This window comes from Antennarius striatus, chromosome 6 (assembly GCF_040054535.1).
Source record: "Antennarius striatus isolate MH-2024 chromosome 6, ASM4005453v1, whole genome shotgun sequence".
NCBI classification, from domain to species: domain Eukaryota; kingdom Metazoa; phylum Chordata; class Actinopteri; order Lophiiformes; family Antennariidae; genus Antennarius; species Antennarius striatus.
The window spans coordinates 2,242,410-2,262,341 of NC_090781.1; the positions used below are offsets into that span (position 1 = coordinate 2,242,410).

Consider the following 19,932-nt stretch of genomic DNA (forward strand, 5'->3'; position numbering starts at 1 on the left):
AGCTTGTACCCCACCTCTGGACCTCTGGTCTAGAGGCAGAGGAGCGGCATCAAGACGATGTATGGATAAACAGATGAACCATCCCCTCCGTGGATGTCATTACTCCACCAGCGCCGCTGGACGTCCACTTCCTGTCCATAGACATTGACTCCTCGCGTTCTAAACAGAACCTGACACTTCTAGCTCAGACTACTTTCCAGCACAGCGGCTTCTGTCCCAAGAACCCTGAACAGAGTCGGTTTGACCTCATTCCACTTAAAGTCTCCTTCAGGTGAGGATGTTTCAGGTAAGTCAGAAAGGTGAAGCCCACTTCCAACGCGTGCCAGGAATGAAGCGGAAGAGAAAGGAAGTGCTGCACATCCTGAGCTGTGGGGTGAGATAGCGCTAGCGCTAGCGGTCGCTGCTCCTCGTGTGGGCAGAAAGGAAGTGACGCCAACCAGGAACCCAAACCCCCGACAGAAGAGCTCACTTCATCAGAAGATTTCATCTGTGGCCCAAACACGTACGAAACGTACGCATGACCCGCCTCTAGGGGCGGAGCTGGAACACGGGCAGGTGTTCTCATTGCCTACGGTCACGTATGTGCTGGACAGGCGCGTGCACACGCATCATACATGATGGAGGGACGTGATGTGATGGAAGATGAAATGTTCTGAGAAGAGTCTCCAGAGGTAAAACAGAGCAGACAGGAGGAGAGCGGGACAGAGTCCGGACGTTAACGGAGACGTGTTAGTGGCGTCCACAGCGGACACGACACCAAACTCAAACCAAACTCTGAACAATGAACAAATCAAAAATGAGCAAAATGCAAAACAGCTTTTTGGCTTGAGGGGAAAAGTGTCTGAGGTGAAGTAGACGTTCCAAACTTACTGCTTTTTTGTTTTCCTTTTTTTCTTTTACTGTTGCTTTATTCAGTAGAGAGTGGCAAGTAGCCTACAGAACAGAGATGAGCACAGTCATGTGACAGCAGCGGCGACACACACACACACACACACACACACCCTATGCCCCCGAGGCCCACACACACTCAATACAGTAAAATTAAAAATTTAATTACTGTTAGAAAAGTGTCCGTCTGTTCAAAGCAGCGCTGGTGTGTGTGTGTGTGTGTGTGTGTGTGTGTGTGTGTGTGTGTGCGTGTGTACCTGCAAAAGGACATCAACATTGAACAATGAGAAATTAAAGACACACACTCAGAAGGTGACTTGTGACCCCGCCCCAAGAGGTGAGATGTGACCCCGCCCCAGAAAGTGAGATGTGACCCCGCCCAGGAAGGTGACATGTGACCCCGCCCCAGACAGCCAGTGTGGATGTGGGTGTGTCTCAGAGTGAAATGTGGGCGTGTTTGTCTCCCTCGGTGCAGGTGGGACGCGACAGCAGCAGGAAGGGGCGTGTTCTTCTAGTTGGGGCTTGATCTCAGACTATACTGTTTTTCAGGCCCAGTTTTATTTCAGGGGTCATCCTGAGGCGACCTTTGACCTGCTGTCAGACGAAACAGTGGCCCTACATGACTGGTGTCACTGGGTTCTGCCCTCACACCTCCTGGTCCTGTAGACAGGAAGTGGGTTCAGTCAATGGGTGTCAGGCTTGAACTCGTCTCAGAACATCTCAGTTCTGTCACTCCACCGACTCTTACTGAGAAGAAGGCGGGGCTTCATCGATGTCGGCAACAAAGGGGTTCTGGGAAAGACGCACTCCCGGTGCTGGGCTCGTATCCCAACACCTCCAGCTCGTTGTCAGGACGACAGAAGCTGGAAGAACCCGCCCTGGAGTGGTGGACTGACCAATCAGTGGTGTGGTGTGGTGGGTGAGGCGGTGCACTGACGCAGGTGAGGTGGAGCAGCATCACAGGAAGTCCCCCCGCGGTGGGGGGAGGGGGCACGGGTACCTGGTAGAGGCAGTGGCACACGCTCCGCAGCTGAGGGGGGAACTCGCTGGAAGAGCCGATGATGGCCTGGAAGAAGCGCTCTGTGATCTGCAGGAGGTTCCTCTGGTTCTCCTCCAGGTTCTCACCTTGTTCCAGCCTGACCACACAAACAAGGAGCAAGTGTCACTGCAGGCTTCACCTCGGCCAATCACAGCGCTCTGTCTCTGTCAGGAAGTGAGCACCGACCGCAGGAACGAAGAGGGCGGGCACTAACTTAGTGACTATCAACCAATCAGTCAATAAATCAACTCACAGTCACGTTTGACCAGCAGTGACCTAGCATTGACCTAGCATTGATCTAGCATTGACCTAGCATTGATCTAGCATTGACCTAGCATTGACCTAGCAGTGACCCTCCCCTCATGTTTCACAGCCCTTTCCTGATGACGTCCCACCTTTGGTGACACGAGGCACAAAAAAGAAACATTTCACTTCATTCCACGTTACGTTCAAGTGAACTTGATTCTGTCTGTCTGTCTGTCTTTGTGGGTTCTGCGTTTCTGCCCCTGGTCTCACCTGGTGGGGTCCACCTCGAAACTGATGTGTTCGGGCGTTGTGATGACCCCCCGCAGCAGCGGCTCCAGGAGCTTTTGCAGGTACGCGGCCCCGTACACCTGAGGTGAGAGGACACGCCTTCAGCCGCCGAACCACGCCGCCTCACGCAGCGCCGCAGCTGACCCCACCCGCCTCGCTCGCACCGCGGCTCCGAGCGCCTACCTTGAAGCAGAAGGTCATGATCTTGCTGGCGAGGCTGTTTCCTCGGAACAGGGTCTGCATGGAGTCGGCCAGCTCCACCTCTTTGGAGAACATGTTCCACAGCAGCTGGTAGAGCAGGTGGCGCGAGTCGAACAGCGTCACCAGGACTCTGGCCAGCTCGTCCTGCAACAGCGACACGTTCAAACCGATCTGGTCTGAGCCCCCACCCGATGTCCTCCAGCCTGAAGCCCCAACAGACACCACTGACCAGCATCCCTGTTTTACAGAGCTCTGTATGTTCTGACAGGTATGGTGCCCCCGGTGGTCGGGAGGAGACAACCCACCATCACTGAACCTCAGGTCAACCTCTGACCTTCCACCACTCCTTCAAAGTCTACATTTGGACAATTAGCTGCTATTTTTCTGACCAGCAGATGCAGCAGAAAACATTTATCACTTATTTTCTCACAAATAAAATTTGTTATTATTAAATTATTTATTCTGGTTCTGATTAGGGATCAGCTGTGGAGTTTCCCGTCAGTGTGGGGTGTCACCTATCATTTTGGAAGGATCTTAAATGAAGAGGGGGTACCCACCCACTGGGACCCGGGGACGACGTTGGCCAGCGCCATGGCGATGGGCAGCTCCCCCTGGTCTCCCATCATGGTCACCAGCTCCACCAGCCTCTCGAAGCGGTCAGCCAGCACCGTCTCGGCCAGCGTGTCGAACTCCGTTCCCTGCTGCAGGATTTTGGTCAACACTTCCATGAAAGTCGCTCGAGTCTGCAGGTCCTTATGGTAACCGAGGCCTGGAGGAGGAGGGGGGGGCATGAGCGTTAGCATCCGCTGAGGAACAGCAGGCAGCATCACCTCCCCCCTTGTCTGACGGACCGATGGAGTGCATCAGTCCACTGTCCACGTTGGCGTTGAGCAGGTTGGACATGGCCAGGACGGTGCAGTGACGCAGCGACGCCAGGCGGCGGGACATTCCTCTCTTCCTCCCCCCGACAGCTTGGCCCTCGTCCTCCACCTCACTGCAGTCGTTCAGGAGGTTCATGAACAGGGTGAAGTACCTGCACGGCACAAACAGGTTCGACGCTCAAAAGACTCGAAAACAACTCAAAAACGACTCGAAAACGACTCGAAAACGACTCGAAAACGACTCGAAAACGACTCGAAAACGACTCAGCGGCTTCAATTCTACAATCCCCTAAGTCTGACTTTGTCTTTGACACATTACTGGACGTCACGCCCTGGACCAACAGGACGGAGACAGCCAGAGATACTTCCTGTCCCCAGAACATTGAGCTATTCAAAGGTCCTCTGTAGTCGGGGTATAGATCATTCATTTGATTGGTATACATGGACCAATCCACACCACGCTCCCTGTCTCGTGTCCACAGGTTGATGTCTGTCCCACCTGAACACACCTGATTCAAAGAGGACACGTGTTCGTCCTTGTTTCTTACTTGAGAAAGAGTTGAGATTTAGCCTCCATGAGTTCAACTCCGTCCCCTTCCTCCGGCTGCAGAGGAAGACCAGCTAGCAAAGACACCACCGCCTCCATGCTGGCCTGGTCTAGATCCCTGCCATCACACACACACACACACACACACACACACACACACCACACCCAGAGGGGTTAGGGTGGAGCTCTCCAGACTGTGTGCTGACGGCGTTGATCTTCTGCACCTCGTCAGACACTTGATGTCATCGTCAGCAGCCTGGTTGGACGTCCCCATCACCCAGTCCGTCAGGTACTCCACCATCTTGTTCCTACCATCAAAGACGACGAGTGAATGACATCATCACCCCCACCAACACACATACACACACACCAACACACACCTGAACTTCATCTCCTGACAGAAGGACAGGTCGTCTCGTCTCTCCATCATCACCTCCACCAGCTGACACAGTTTGGTTTTGATCTGGATGGCGTGGACCACGTTCCCCAGGACGCGCACGTATCTGTGGGATGGAGTTCAGAGGTCATCATCAGGTGCTGCGTTCTGAAGCTATCACGGAATCAAAAGAAGTCCACCAGCAAACGACTCTCTGCAGCAACCACCTGGTCTCCATCTAGATCCTGATCTACATACGGGTTGCTGCTGGAGGTGCTGACCCGAGGCGTGACCCTACGACACAGTGGTGCGTGGCACAAGGTCACAGCGACCTTCAGGGGTTCCCACCTGACCAGGTTGAGCATCATGGTCTCGATGCTGGCCTGTCCCAGGTGTTCAGAGCTGCCCTCCGTGTGGTTATCCAGCAGGTTCTTCATGATGGCGATGGTCTGCTCCACAAACTGGGTGTTGGTGTCGTTAACGGGAACCTGCAGGAGGAGATCCACAAGCAATCAGCACTGCGAGGCGGGGCTCTGAAGCCAGCGATGTAGACGGAACCGCGTCACGCCCAGTGAGCGTGACTGTATGTGTTCGTTACTGGATGCCTCGGGCGCTGTGACAACAGCACCTCTTCAGTGAAGACGTTTAGTTCCCTAGAGTTGAGCTGATCTGTTTCACGTCACGTCGTCAGGGGAGTCAGAGCGGTCAGGGGTCGTTTTCAGGTCCCTTGATTTGAACAGAACTAGGACCCGACAGGGAACCGGATAGGGAACCCAACAAGGAAGCAGATAAGGAACCCAGTAGGGAATCTGATACGGAACCTAATACGGAATCCGTTAAGGAACCAAATACCGAATTCGATAGGGAACTTGATAGGGAACCCGACAGGGAACCCGATAGGGAACCTAATACGGAACCCGATAGGGAACCTAATACGGAACCCGATAGGGAACCTAATACGGAATCCGTTAGGGAACTCAATAGGGAACCAGATAGGGAACCCAGTAAGGAAGCAATTGGGAACTTAATACGGAATCAGATAGGGAACCTAATACAAAATCCAGTAGGGAACCCGGTGGTGAACCCGATAGGGAACCTAATACGGAATCCGTTAGGGAACCTAATACAATATCCAAGAGGGAACTCGACAGGGAACCAGATAGGGAATCCATTAGGGAACCAGATAGGAAACCTAATACGGAATCCAGTAGGGAACTCGACAGGGAACTCGACAGGGAACGAGATAGGGAGCAAAATAAGGAACCAAATAGGGAACCCAATTGGGAACCTAATACTGAATCCAGTAGGGAGCCCGATAGGGAACCTAATACGGAATCCGTTTGGGAACCCAATACGGAATCCCATTGGAACCCGATGGGGAACATGATAGGGAACCTAATACGGAATCCGATAGGGAACTTGATAGAGAACCAGACAGTGACCACGACAGGGAACCTAAAGTAGAATCCAATAGGGAACCCGATGCCCAGACAAACGTTGGCTGAACCCGCCAGCTACTCACCGATCCCTGCGTGTCGAAGAACTTTCCGATGCTGTTGCGGAGCTTGTTGAAGAGCATGGGGTAGAGGGCGGGGCTGAGCTCCAGCCCCAGCAGGTCCTTCACGTTGGTTCGCACGTGGAGCCCCACCCTGTCGTGGCCACAGACCAGCAGGGACAGCAGCCGGTCCAGGAAGCGGCTGACGGGCGTCTCGCTGGCCGTCAGCGAGGAGCAGGAGGCCGAGGCCCCGGGGCCCGACATGTCGCAGGGGCCCATGGAGATCATGGAGTGTTTCCGCTCGGACATGGGGCCCATCGGAGGGCTGTAGGTGGCCGGACCGGGGGTGCTGCGCTGCTGGAGGCACACCCCCCCAAGAGCGCACAGGAAGCCCGTCATGTTGATCCACTCCAGCTGTGGGGAGACACACACCTTTAAACCCAGTCACTGATCGGATCTCACACACACACACACACACACACACACACACACACACACACACACACACACACACACACACACACAAGTGGTTCCCCGTCGGTGCAGTAAGACACACTGTGCTGCCCGATGCCCCCCACGGCTGAGTGGACATGAACGCCCCTCCTTCATGACTCATCTAACCTCGAACCCTAACGCTAACCGCAACACTAACTTCTAACGTTAACCTCTAATGCTAACGCTAATCTCTGACCCTAACGCCAACCTCTAAACCCCGTGCTAACCTTTAACGCCCATGATAACTTCTAACTCCCATGCTAACCACTAACTCTAACACTAAGCTCTAGCCCTCGTGCTAACCACTAACCCCAACACTAACCTCTAACGCTAATGCTAACCTCTAACGATAATGCTAACCTCTAACGATAATGCTAACCTCTAACGATAATGCTAACTTCTAGCCCTCGTGCTGCACAAGCCTCTCACCGGTTGGTTCACGTCACTCCAGGACTGAGCTGCAGAACGCCAGCGCCCGTCACACCTGATGACACACAGTAGGAGGCGGGGCCAACGCAGTGTGACTTACCTGCCCATCGTCTGCCTTGTTTTTGGGGAAGTTTGGAATCTGTTTGGTTGCCTGGTCCCACTTAGCATGTGTGTCCTCCCAAGCCTGAGGGTGAAACCACACCCAGCTGGGCGTCAGTGGTGAACCAGCACGAGTGTCTGTTGTCACTTCATCCAATGACGAAACCGCTGCAGAGACTCATGGGAAGTGAAGCGAATGTTACCTCAATGTTTCCTGGGGTGGGATGCTCGACTCTCCTCAGCAGGGCCATGACCCGTTTCTGTAGGGTGGACCGGCCTGTGGACACAGGAACAACACGCATGACTCCCTCGTGGCCCACCTGTGGTGGTTTGCCGTGACCAGCAGGACCTTGTGTCTGTTCCGTCTCTCACCTGTCAGCAACACCTTCTATGTGTCATCACAATGAAACGTGCTGCTGGTGTCAGGTCAAAACCAATCCACGTGTTGGGTGAGCTAACAAGCTAACGGTGCTAACCTGATCCCATCATGTTGCTGACGGAGGCCAGTTCGCTGAAGGTGGCGTAGTTGGGCAGGATGGTCTGGACCGGCACCTCGTCGGCGGAGCTGCGGATGTCGGCCTCCTCGCAGAGGTGGCGGAAGCAGGACATGGCCACCAGCACCGCCTCGGTGTCGGGGCTCCACAGGAACATGTAGAGACACACCTCCAGCTTGGTCTGCGCCTGGCGGCAGATGGGGATGGCTCCTCCCATCGTGGCCGATTCCTGGAAGCAGGAAGGAAACATCGACTGACGGGTTGATCGCTTCACACACACACACACACACACACACACCTTCAGATCAGGCAGGTAAGTCAGGTTGTAGATGGTATGAAGATCTAATCGGACCAGAGGTTATTCAACAACACGGAACCCACGATTGATGCAGCCGACACAAACATGCAGCAGCAGCCTGTGACCACCAGGGGGAACCGCACCTTGTTCTTCAGCAGAAACTTGTTCCTGCAGATCAGGATCTCCCTCAGCCACTTCAGAACCTCGGTCCCGTTGGCCATCTGTTGGCCAGTCAGTTTGCGGCAGATGAGGAAGAGCACCTGAGAGCTGGTGAGAGAAGAAAGGAGAGCAGGACTTCAGACCCACGAGAACCGGAACACAAACGCCTTCGCCTCATTGGCGAAGGCATGACGGTGACTCGTCTGTGGACGCGTTAAGACTTCTCCAGATGTGGTTCAGACCGAAGCATCAGATCACTCCTGTATTTAAAGAAGTCTACTTGTGAGTGGATGATGGATGTGAACTCAGTCGTATCTACCCCCCCAAGACAAGTGGGACGACGTCAGTACCTGATGTCCCAGAAGGTCTCTATGGGGACGTCCGGGTTCCACAACTCGATGGTCTCTGGTTGGTGCAGAACCAACAACGCCTGGAAACACGAGACAGAACACACCACAACTGTCAAGAGTCGAGAACCAGAAGTCCTCTGAACACGGTTCCTCTGCTCGTTCCTCTGTCTCGAGATCAAGGGATCATCTGGTTTTCATCTCTCGTGCTCAGACTAGTCCACTTTGATGCCTGATCAGAATCATTGACACACATCAGAGGGGTGTGGTTACCTCCATGGCTTCCTGTGAGAGCTGGGTGGTGTTGGTCAGAGGCACCAGCTGCACCAGGCCGGTGATGAGCTCTGCTGTGCTGCTCTGCATCTCTGGAGCTTGTTTCACTGGGTTCTAACACAACACACACACACACACACACACACACACACACACACACACACACACACACACACACACACACACACACAACACACCAGCAGCGTCATGTTTTCATCCAGTAAGGAGCAGAAAACATCACAAAAGTCCATCAAAATGCAACCAGTAGAACCAGTAACATCTCTGGAGAACCCGTTTCCACCTGACGAGTGTGAACTCACGTGCAGCATCAGTTTGGGGTCGGCGTGGATGAGCTTGACCAGAGCGAGGAGGAGGCACTTGTAGCTCCGCGTGTCCAGTTCTGTGGCCTTCTCCTTGAACTTCAGGCTGGTGCTCATCTTCCCTTTGAACGTCAGACTCTGGAGGAAGCAGACAAGGTGGAATGTTTCAGACGGCAGCATCACATCACGCTCACGCGTTGCTGTCCACTCACCGGCGTCATGCGCAGCGGGGCGTGGGCGACGGCGCCTTGGATCACCCGGTTGAGTGTGTCTGAGAACATGAAGCGAAGCTCCCCGGAGTAGCAGTACACGGCGTCGATCTTCGGCCACCAGTCCAGGTGGGACTGACAGGAGACACAAAGGACAGCATGAGACAACATGAGACAGCACGAGACAACGTCAGACACCGTGAGACACCGTGAGACAGCGTGACACAACATGAGACAACATGAGACAGCATGAGACAGCATGAGACGACATGAGACGACATGAGACGACATGAGACGACATGAGACAGCACGAGACAGCACGAGAGAGCACGAGACAGCACGAGACAGCAAGAGACAGCAAGAGACAGCATGAGACAACGTCAGACACCGTGAGACAGCGTGAGACAACATGAGACAGCATGAGACAGCATGAGACAACATGAGACAGCATGAGACAGCATGAGACGACATGAGACGACATGAGACGGATTGAGACAACACATGACAGCATGAGACAGCATGAGACAACATGAGACAGCATGAGACAACATGAGACAGCATGAGACAACATGAGACAGCATGAGACAGCATGAGACAACATGAGACAACATGAGACAGCATGAGACAGCATGAGACAACATGAGACAGCATGAGAGCATGAGACAGCATGAGATAGCACGAGATAGCATGAGACAGCATTAGACTGCATTAGACAGCACGAGACAGCATGAGACAACATGAGACAACATGAGACAACATGACACAACATGAGACAACATGAGACAGCATGAGACAGCATGAGACGACATGAGACGACATGAGACGACATGAGACGACATGAGACAGCACGAGACAGCACGAGAGAGCACGAGACAGCACGAGACAGCAAGAGACAGCAAGAGACAGCATGAGACAACGTCAGACACCGTGAGACAGCGTGAGACAACATGAGACAGCATGAGACAGCATGAGACAACATGAGACAGCATGAGACAGCATGAGACGACATGAGACGACATGAGACGGATTGAGACAACACATGACAGCATGAGACAGCATGAGACAACATGAGACAGCATGAGACAACATGAGACAGCATGAGACAACATGAGACAGCATGAGACAGCATGAGACAACATGAGACAACATGAGACAGCATGAGACAGCATGAGACAACATGAGACAGCATGAGAGCATGAGACAGCATGAGATAGCACGAGATAGCATGAGACAGCATTAGACTGCATTAGACAGCACGAGACAGCATGAGACAGCTGAAGGACGTCCCCAGCACCGTGAAGAGCAGTTCCCACACTTACATTGGTGATGATTCTGTGCAGCGAGTTGACCAGGACGAAGTGGAAGGTGGAGGGGGAGGAGGCGGCCAGACAGACCTTGAGGACAAAGGGGACGTCAGATGATGAGCTGAGCTGCGCCTGAAGGACGACCGTCATACAAACCACACGCGAGCATCACGGATCTGAGCCCACCTTAAAGTGCTGGTTGTTGTGAGGGTTGATGCGGAAACAGGACACGAAGCAGTCCATCATCAGCTCCACGTCGGCGTTCTGGGTGCCCGTCCCCCTCCAGAAGGGTTTGGCAGGGTTGAACAGCAGAGCCTGTTGGATAGGCGGGGCTTTAATGTTGAACTAGAAAAGTTTTCCGATGAGGCCCCCCACCACAGGAGACACAGGGTTTGCAATGACATTGTGGTGACAACCCATCCTGATGGGGGCCAAGGGACAGAACACCTGAAAGCTGAGCTCTGTCGCGTTAAAGGGTGTGCTCACACCTTCAGATCCATGACGATGGACTGGACCAGCAGGAAGATGGTGGAGTGGTCCTCCCAGTTGATGTAGGTGGAGGCTTTACACAGCTTGACGCAGGCGATGGCGGCGCTCTCCATCAGCTGCTTGCTGCCCCCTTGACCCGCCAGGGCCTTCCTCAAGCTGTCCAGGAAGAGCTTCTGCATCGCCAGCAGGACAAGAAAGGAATGAGTGTGTGTGTGTGTGTGTGTGTGTGTGTGTGTGTGTGTGTGTGTGTGTGTGTGTGTGTGTGTGTGTGTCCTCTGCACCTTGTTGGCCTTGCTGTCCTCCACCGTGTCTTTGGAGATGGTGTGTGTGATCTCTGGACAGAGGATGAGGAGGATGATCTGCAGCGGCCACACCGCTGCCTTTCTCTTGGCGCTCTCTGCGAAGCTGTCCACCAGGTCGAACAGCTTCTCCGCAGCTTCTGAAACGTGTTCAACACAACATTCATGGAGGAGAAACGACGGACACCCGTCAGGTCCTCCTCCACCCAACCAGACGCTCGTCCACATTCTGATGTTTAAACCCAGAATCACAGCGTGGGGCAAACACTGGTCAGAGAGGTGAGGTCCTACATCTTTCACTTCATGAATGTAACAACAATCAGCACCAATCGTATCGATTGTCTGCCTTCAGAGCCGGTGGTTTGGTCGGCAGCAGGCTGGAGTTAGTGTGTCCTACCTGCCATGTCTGCCTGTGGTCGCTGGTAGAGCATGGTGAACTCGTCGGGGTAATTCTCCACCCAGTTCCAGAAGGCCTATAAGAACAGAGCGTCAGTATGGGAAGCGGGACGGAGGGTCGGAGCCCTGAGCAGCGTCCTTCACCGCTGAATACCTTCTCTAGACTGTTGATGACCGCCAGCTGGGCCGGCTTCTTCAGCGCTCGGAACTTCAGTACCGTTTCTGGAGCAGAAAACAACGAGAAAAAACCACGGTGAAAAGAAGGACAAACAGACAGACCACAGACCAACTGATCACATGGGAACCTCTGGAGCAGAACTCTTATTACTGAGGGCTTGTCTTCTATCAAGAACCACACGGACCAGAACTACAGTAATAGCCAGGCTGCCTCCAGTCCGTTCAAGTCACGTCTTCACGTCTACCGGTCGTCCACGTGTTCAGGCGTTTGAACACCTCTCTGTTGGTGAGTCAGACTTTGGTCTGAAGTCACATCCAGACTTAGAGCAGCATCAAAAGAGGCTTTAGGAGCTCAGGCTCCTGATGGTAGATCTGTTGGATCAGCTCCACCTGAGTCTTCCGGGTGTCCAGAGGGCGTGAAGCCACACGACTTTAGTCTTTATTTCTCCAAATTAAAGGAATCTTTTATGGTTTCGTGTAAAGGTACTGTACAGACACAGGTTACAACAGGCTAGAGTAACTCCACCAGCTTCTTCATGTTCACTCCTCAGTCATTATATGCAAACCTTCTTAATGACAGTGAATAAAAGTTCACTTCATGTTAAATTTGAAGCAAAGGAAGGTAAAGATGAAGAGACAAAGGCAGAGGCGGGGGGGGCACGCCCATCACCTTGCAGCAGCCTCTTCAGCTTGGAGCAGTCCACGTTGATGTACTGCATCAGCTCGATGTCATGAACGTCCACCGTGTCCTCAGAGCACACCGTCAGCTCCTGGAGCCTGAGGACAGAAGGACACACACACTCATCACCCATGACCAACCCGTTCCAGGTTCTGAAGGCCCCTGAACTCTATGTGACGACTGAGGCCCCCCCCCGGATCCTGGATTCTTCCTCAGACCTACCTGGTGGAGATGCGGCTGAAGACGGCGTTGAAGTTGTTGCAGCTGAGGGAGAAGAGGACGGCCGAGGCCGACGCCCGCAGCTCGGCGGCGTGCTGGTGGCCCTCGCGGTAGGTGTGGATGAAGTGGCAGATCTCTGGCAGCAGCTGCTTGACCAGCATGGCTTCATCCAGACGCAGGCAGTCTTTAGATTGCTGCAGAGAGAGGAGAGGCACGATGAGCCCCCCCTAGTGGCTGTGGTTTCTCCTCCAGGTTTATTTTTATTCCTCCGTTCTAATCACCCTCGACTCATTCTTTAAAAAGCGGTGATGTATTGTAATCGTCTGTTGGTGTGTACGTCAGTCTGTCCGTTAGTCCACCAAATATATTCACAAACGTTGCAGATAGAAAAAGCACATGACTCAGGCAGCGAAGGGGATGAAAATGAGATGATGACCTTGAGAAAACTCTGTCAAGGGCAAATTTCAACTTTTGTAGACTCAGGAATTGGATAAGATAGATGACGAGGGAGAAGGCCAGTGTAAGACCATAGATCAAAGCTGATGCTTTGATCTATCTGTGCACTAGCTTTTATCTGTGGTCAAAGCCTACCAGGGCAGGTCAAAGCTATGCACTAGTCAGGTACTACTTTCAGGGAACCCTGACCTACCCTTCACGTGATGTTGCAGTCTCTAACTGCCTCGGTTCTTGTTTGTCAATTTTGTCGAGATATTGAACGTTTCTTGTGGGTTGACGCTACTTCTGACCCATGACATCACTTCCTGTGTCCCGTTGGTGATGTGTGAGAGGACCGGTGGGTTCTGTCCCCCTCATGGCATGTGGTTGTGTCGCTCCATGTGGCGCAGAATAAACCCTTCCATGAAGGGTTCATGGTTCCTAACCCCCCCACACACCCCGCAGACTCACCCCAGCCAGGCACTTCTCCAGCGTGTCCAGGATGATGAGCTGGGACAGGTAAAGGTTCTTCTCAGAAGCTTCTCCAAATATCCGCTGTGGAGACAAACCGGTGTCAGCCACTGCCAGACAGGACCTCTGTGGACCTGGGGGATGGATGGGGGGACTCACCATGTTGTTGACGTTCTTCAGGATGGTGGTCAGCCCACTGATGACCAGGGAGAACTTGTACTTGGAGATGTTGATCAGGCATTCCTTGTTGTGCTCGGTGCTGACTTTGGTGTGGGTGTTCTGGTGTCCGACTTTAATGGGAAGCTGCAGAGAGGACAACGGGAACTCAATGTGACGTGAACAGGAAGTGCTCCTCAACACTCTCCACTGGAAGCAGGACCACTGAACTCCACGTTAGTCAGTCGTCATGGGAACAGACTTCAGTTCTACACCATGAACAGGACACAAATTCCCCCTGAACATTCAAAGTGGTCCCACACCGCCGCTGTGTGGAACACTGACTCCCACTGCGCTGTCTCACAGGCAGCTGAGAAGCTGTGACGTTGTGGCATTCGTCTTTTTAAAAAATGACTTGTGGAACAACAAGCCATCAATTCCTCCACCTTGTAGAGAAACAGAACGTCTCCCATCTCCACCCAACAGGCAGACATCTGCAGCGGACATCAGCGCTAACCCCTCCACTACCAGAGCACAACACAAAGATACGCCACCCGGTGGCAGACACAGACACAACACCCTCCACAGAACTGACAGAACACAGACGTCTGAAGGACATCAGGTCATTGGTTTAAGGTCCACCTGGGTCATGGAAGAAGAATCCTGACAGCCAGGCAGAGGGAAAACGGAATACAACACTCTGAAGGCTGAATCGTGCTTCAGATGGAACTTCACACCAGACGTCCTGGAGATCCACGCTAACATGAACAACTTCCTCTAGATTCTAGAGGAATCTAGAGTCTAGATTCGACGGACACCCGAAACACAGAGTCTAGACTCTGTATTTCTAGAGTCTAGAAATAGAGGAAAACTGTTCCCACCTTCAGAGCTGTTTCAACTGCTTCCCCCCACCACACCCCGAAGAACGACTAAATGGACACCTTCACACACTCCTGCAAGAGTTGAACAGAACGCAAAACACGTTCTGACACACACTGTCAGTGGAGACTATGTGTGTGGACACACACACACACACACACACACACACACACACACACACAACTCCCTAACAAATATTACCATCATGTGGAAGTGATTACACAGAAAAATTCACTAAAGTTAAACTGAGTTGAAACTAAAACAAAAAACCAAAACAGGAAGTGGTTGAGAATAAAACCTGACTGTATCTCATCATGATCCTCATTATTATTATTACTACTATGTTACTCTGGGCATGAGCAGCCATAGCAACAGAAGTCTAGTCAAACCGTTCTGGAGCTCTAGTGGGTCATCAGTCTTCTGGCAGTGGAACCACCATCATAACCCCATTAGACAGAAACCCCTGGACCACCAGGGCGACCAATAAGTGAGCTATGGCTATGCTCCCTTCATGGAAACGTCTACGCTCCCTTCATGGAAACGTCTGCGCTCCCTTCATGGAAACGTCTACGCTTCCTTCATGGAAACGTCTGCGCTCCCTTCATGGAAACGTCTACGCTTCCTTCATGGAAACGTCTGCGCTTCCTTCATGGAAACGTCTGCGCTTCCTTCATGGAAACGTCTGCGCTTCCTTCATGGAAACGTCTGCGCTTCCTTCATGGAAACGTCTGCGCTTCCTTCATGGAAACGTCTGCGCTTCCTTCATGGAAACGTCTGCGCTTCCTTCATGGAAACGTCTGCGCTTCCTTCATGGAAACGTCTACGCTTCCTTCATGGAAACGTCTGCGCTTCCTTCATGGAAACGTCTGCGCTTCCTTCATGGAAACGTCTGCGCTTCCTTCATGGAAACGTCTACGCTTCCTTCATGGAAACGTCTACGCTTCCTTCATGGAAACGTCTACGCTTCCTTCATGGAAAGCTCTGAAGCAACACCTGGAGCACACACCAACGTTCATTTTGGACTCCCAACCAAGGATCTGAGCAGGGGACTACTCGCCTGGTGCAAATACTCTAGTCCTTCAATCGGGTTTGTTGGACCCCTTCACTTCTTAATTAACATGTTTAACGTGAATGAAAAGGGTTTACTGTCAGTTAATGACTGAATGTCATGTAACTACAGGTTGGTCTTCATTCCCTGATGGCTGGTGGAAAATAATAATTTTGAGTACGGAGGTATTGCCTGGAGCCTGGTTCTGCTGTCCTGACAGAACTGCGGAGCTGCTTCGACTCACCACGTTACCATAAAATCCCTCCTGTTAGCAAAGTCCATTTAGAAATATTATAGTCTATAATGAACTTTAGTTTCATTAAGCAGAAGAAAAAACACTTTTTGTTTGATCTGTTAATGACAAAAAGCAGAATAGCATCTCCCTGTTTAATACCTTCAATTTACTCTGTATGGAACAATGATCTACAGACATACAGGCAGACACAGACACACATACAGACAGACAGGGAGACAGACAGGCAAACACAGACAAACAGACGTGGAAGAGGACCAGAGGAATCTAGAGGACTAGACCAGCAGACTGTGGTCCAGTCCAGAGGGACGTCTCTTCAGAAGACCAGAAAAAATGAGTTGAGCTGAGGGGCGGCGCTCGTGTGTGTGTGGGGGGGTGAGTTCAGTCAAAGGCTGGACTAAACACTGACACACACACACAAACACGGTCAACTGTTTTGGAACACAACAATTTTTCCACTTCTGTATTGAAATTCCAGTATTTCAAGTCCATTGAACCGCTGGAAGTGGTACGAAGTTGGGTGGTGAACTGCCAGAGGTAAGATTTAAAAAAAGAAAAATAATGTACATTTCAGGTTCATACAAAAAGGTGAACAGGAAACGGGTTAACAAATTAATGTAGTTCTGCAGCAATGGAGGTTAATCAAACCCCAAAAGTTGGTGCTACCAACTCCATCAGGAGTCCCAAGGTTTCTTAATTACTTACAAGCCCGTCTGTCTGCATAACAGAAGTGTTGGAACACACTTTAGCATCAAACCGTTGTGAGAATTACTTGAAAAGTATTGCTGAAAGTAGAGTTACTACAAACACAGCAAGGAAAAGTGATTAACAATAGAAGAGAGACAGACCATCATTACACTTGGAAATGTAGGTCTTTCCTACAGGGAAATGGCCAAGAAAGTCAAGGTGTGAGTGAGTCTTCACGTGTTGGCGGATGGATACACCAGTTAGAATGGACCTCTTTCTTTACCACGTGTTGGCGGATGGATACAACATCAGCTGACATTGTGACTTTTGTGGTTCTCAGTAGCTCAGTCCACTACGTTTTAGATTGGGGAACGGAGGGCTGCTGGCTCAAGAACCATGTGAGTGTGAACTGGCAGTGGGAGGAGCCAGTTCACCCCCTGAGCACTGTGGAAGTGCCCTTGAGCAAGGCACCGCCCCCTTTACAAGATGCTCATTGCCCCGTGTGTGTTTGTGTGTGTGTGTGTGGGTGTGTGTGTGTGTGTCACGGGCCTGTACACATACTGTATATACTATGCAGAAGATTAACAACACAGACCAACACTAGAGTGGACAAATAATTTCCCTTCAGGGATAAAGTTGATTTCATTCATTTCGTATAATTTTGTATGTAATTTACAGTATAATTAATTATACAAAAGTAAAGTCTGCATCCCTCATGGTTGATAAAAATATGTTTTCATAATTTATGAAGTTTGGAGCTTTTCTTCAAGGCTGGAACAGATTAAAATCATTTGTTTTTTTAAATGGGGAAATATTGTTTGACTTATGAGCTCGGTCGCGGAATGGAATAAGCTTGTGTCTTGAGATACTATCATATATATATATATATATATATATATATATATATATATATAGTTTAGTAAAGCAAACTAGCTATATTTGAAACCGATGGGAAGCTTTCTTTTAATTTTAACGTACAATAGCCTGTAAGGAAAATGTAAATAAAATATTGATTATATGTTGACTGTCAAAGTGTTGGAAAAAAAAGACTGGTAATCCAGAAAAGAAAGAAGCAAGACAGACACCAAGGAGACAATTCAAGTCAGTAAAGAGTTTTAGCAAAAGTGTTGTCTCAATGGTAACGTACGTCTTTACTTTTAGCACTCCATAAACAGGAAGTGAATTCCTCTGTAGTGGCTTTTAACGTTTCGGGTTCAACTTCCACAGATAAATAACAAAAGTTTTAAACTACAACGCAAAAGACAAACATGAATAATTGTATCTGTGATGAATCCAGGGTCATTTAATTTGATGCTATTCTGACGAACATGAACTCAGGCCAGCGTTACATACTGATGGATGTCCACCCAGCAGGACTACTGCTGAGGAAACTTCTAGGAGAACTAATCAACTTCTGACATCTGCAGAACGACAATCGACATCTTCAATCACAACATTCATCACGATTAATCAGGTAATTAATCATGTCATTACTGATGTAGTTAACCATGTAATTATTAGGGGACGGGAACCTTACAAGCCAATGGCGTCTACCCGTCAACCCTTTTTTTTCTTTTCAGATGTTGTTGCCGATGTTCCAATCACTGATGAAAGTGAAATATGTTGTAATAACATGTCTGGAAAGAAGAAGAAAAAACTGAATAATTATTAAGGTAGTTTGAGGTGATTGTATTTAATCATGTAATTACTAACAAAATTTAACAGGTAATTACTTATGTAGTTAATCAGGTAGTTAATCAGGTAGTTAACCATGTAATTATTAATGTAATTAATCAGGTACAGGTAGTCCTCAAGTTACAAACAACTGGTTCCTAGAGCTTGTTCTTAAATTGTTCTTAAATTCCAGTATCTAATCTCCATTTGAGGTCATTTAAATGTCATAACTACTCTAAATACTAAAGTAATGTCATTACTACTCTAAATACTAAAGTAATGTCATTACTACTCTAAATACTAAAGTAATGTCATTACTAATCTAAATACTAAAGTAATGTCATTACTACTCTAAATACTACAGTAATGTCATTACTACTCTAAATACTAAAGTAATGTCATTACTACTCTAAATACTACAGTAATGTCATTACAACTCTAAATACTAAGGTTCTATTCCCTCAGACTGACCATTACAATTACAGGACATTAAAACATCCCATAATAATAAAATCCTGTAGTACTGTAATGTAACTTTAACATCTCTACCTCTGCTGGATTAATTCTCTCCTGGGGGGTGTAGAGGCTAAACCCAGCTTTAATCCACTGAGGTGTTCCACCACACTGACCTGAATGACACGCTGATGTCACTTCCTGGTTATCAAAAGTCAGACACGCCCCTTTCTGTTTGACAACTGTTTGATTTCAGGAAGTTTCTCATTTACACAATAGTTAACATTAACTGGCAAAACATTCAGAGTTCAGTGTTAGCGTCAGTTAATGCTTCCAGGCAGAAACCTGACCTAAATACATTGGTTCCTACATCATTTAGTTCCTACAGGAGGACAACATTGGTTCCTACATCATTTAGTTCCTACAGGAGGACAACATTGGTTCCTACATCATTTAGTTCCTACAGGAGGACAACTTTGGTTCCTACATCATTTAGTTCCTACAGGAGGACAACTTTGGTTCCTACAGGAGGACAACATTGGTGCCTACATCATTTAGTTCCTACAGGAGGACAACATTGGTTCCTACAGGAGGACAACATTGGTTCCTACAGGAGGACAACATTGGTTCCTACATCATTTAGTTCCTACAGGAGGACAACATTGGTTCCTACAGGAGGCCAACATCGGTTCCTACATCATTTAGTTCCTACAGGAGGACAACATTGGTTCCTACAGGAGGACAACATTGGTTCCTACAGGAGGACAACATTGGTTCCTACATCATTTAGTTCCTACAGGAAGACAACATTGGTCCCTACATCATTTAGTTCCTACTTGAGGACAACATTGGTTCCTACATCATTTAGTTCCTACTGGAGGACAACATTGGTTCCTACATCATTTAGTTCCTACAGGAGGACAACATTGGTTCCTACATTATTTAGTTCCTACAGGAGGACAACTTTGGTTCCTACAGGAGGACAACATCGGTTCCTACATCATTTAGTTCCTACAGGAGGACAACATTGGTTCCTACATCATTTAGTTCCTACAGGAGGACAACTTTGGTTCCTACATCATTTAGTTCCTACAGGAGGACAACTTTGGTTCCTACAGGAGGACAACATTGGTTCCTACATCATTTAGTTCCTACTGGAGGACAACATTGGTTCCTACATCATTTAGTTCCTACAGGAGGACAACATTGGTTCCTACATCATTTAGTTC

The 19,932-nt window shown here is 49.8% G+C and overlaps 1 protein-coding gene across 3 annotated transcripts in view; it reads right to left on the bottom strand.

Moving 5' to 3' along the window:
• The window catches only part of nf1a (neurofibromin 1a), a 58,730-nt gene that overhangs the window by 33,696 nt on the left and 5,102 nt on the right, over positions 1 to 19,932 (bottom strand). For 2 of the 3 annotated variants that reach the window (XR_011035533.1, XM_068316763.1), the window contains exons 2-30: positions 13,713 to 13,856; positions 13,554 to 13,637; positions 12,651 to 12,841; positions 12,420 to 12,526; positions 11,727 to 11,794; positions 11,574 to 11,649; positions 11,159 to 11,316; positions 10,877 to 11,050; positions 10,575 to 10,703; positions 10,404 to 10,478; positions 9,088 to 9,219; positions 8,876 to 9,013; positions 8,556 to 8,669; positions 8,286 to 8,365; positions 7,920 to 8,043; positions 7,461 to 7,707; positions 7,188 to 7,261; positions 6,986 to 7,069; positions 5,989 to 6,375; positions 4,815 to 4,954; positions 4,471 to 4,593; positions 4,315 to 4,398; positions 4,092 to 4,208; positions 3,514 to 3,695; positions 3,220 to 3,431; positions 2,645 to 2,806; positions 2,444 to 2,541; positions 1,889 to 2,024; positions 871 to 933 (exon numbers count right to left, since the gene is read on the bottom strand). Coding sequence is in view for 2 of the 3 variants with exons in the window: in XM_068316763.1 (XP_068172864.1) it covers positions 871 to 933; positions 1,889 to 2,024; positions 2,444 to 2,541; positions 2,645 to 2,806; positions 3,220 to 3,431; positions 3,514 to 3,695; positions 4,092 to 4,208; positions 4,315 to 4,398; positions 4,471 to 4,593; positions 4,815 to 4,954; positions 5,989 to 6,375; positions 6,986 to 7,069; positions 7,188 to 7,261; positions 7,461 to 7,707; positions 7,920 to 8,043; positions 8,286 to 8,365; positions 8,556 to 8,669; positions 8,876 to 9,013; positions 9,088 to 9,219; positions 10,404 to 10,478; positions 10,575 to 10,703; positions 10,877 to 11,050; positions 11,159 to 11,316; positions 11,574 to 11,649; positions 11,727 to 11,794; positions 12,420 to 12,526; positions 12,651 to 12,841; positions 13,554 to 13,637; positions 13,713 to 13,856 (3,903 nt within the window). In the remaining variant the exon portion in view is untranslated. The remainder of the gene's footprint in view (positions 1 to 870; positions 934 to 1,888; positions 2,025 to 2,443; positions 2,542 to 2,644; positions 2,807 to 3,219; positions 3,432 to 3,513; positions 3,696 to 4,091; positions 4,209 to 4,314; positions 4,399 to 4,470; positions 4,594 to 4,814; positions 4,955 to 5,988; positions 6,376 to 6,985; positions 7,070 to 7,187; positions 7,262 to 7,460; positions 7,708 to 7,919; positions 8,044 to 8,285; positions 8,366 to 8,555; positions 8,670 to 8,875; positions 9,014 to 9,087; positions 9,220 to 10,403; positions 10,479 to 10,574; positions 10,704 to 10,876; positions 11,051 to 11,158; positions 11,317 to 11,573; positions 11,650 to 11,726; positions 11,795 to 12,419; positions 12,527 to 12,650; positions 12,842 to 13,553; positions 13,638 to 13,712; positions 13,857 to 19,932) is intronic. The other variant, XM_068316764.1, reaches the window with a different exon arrangement.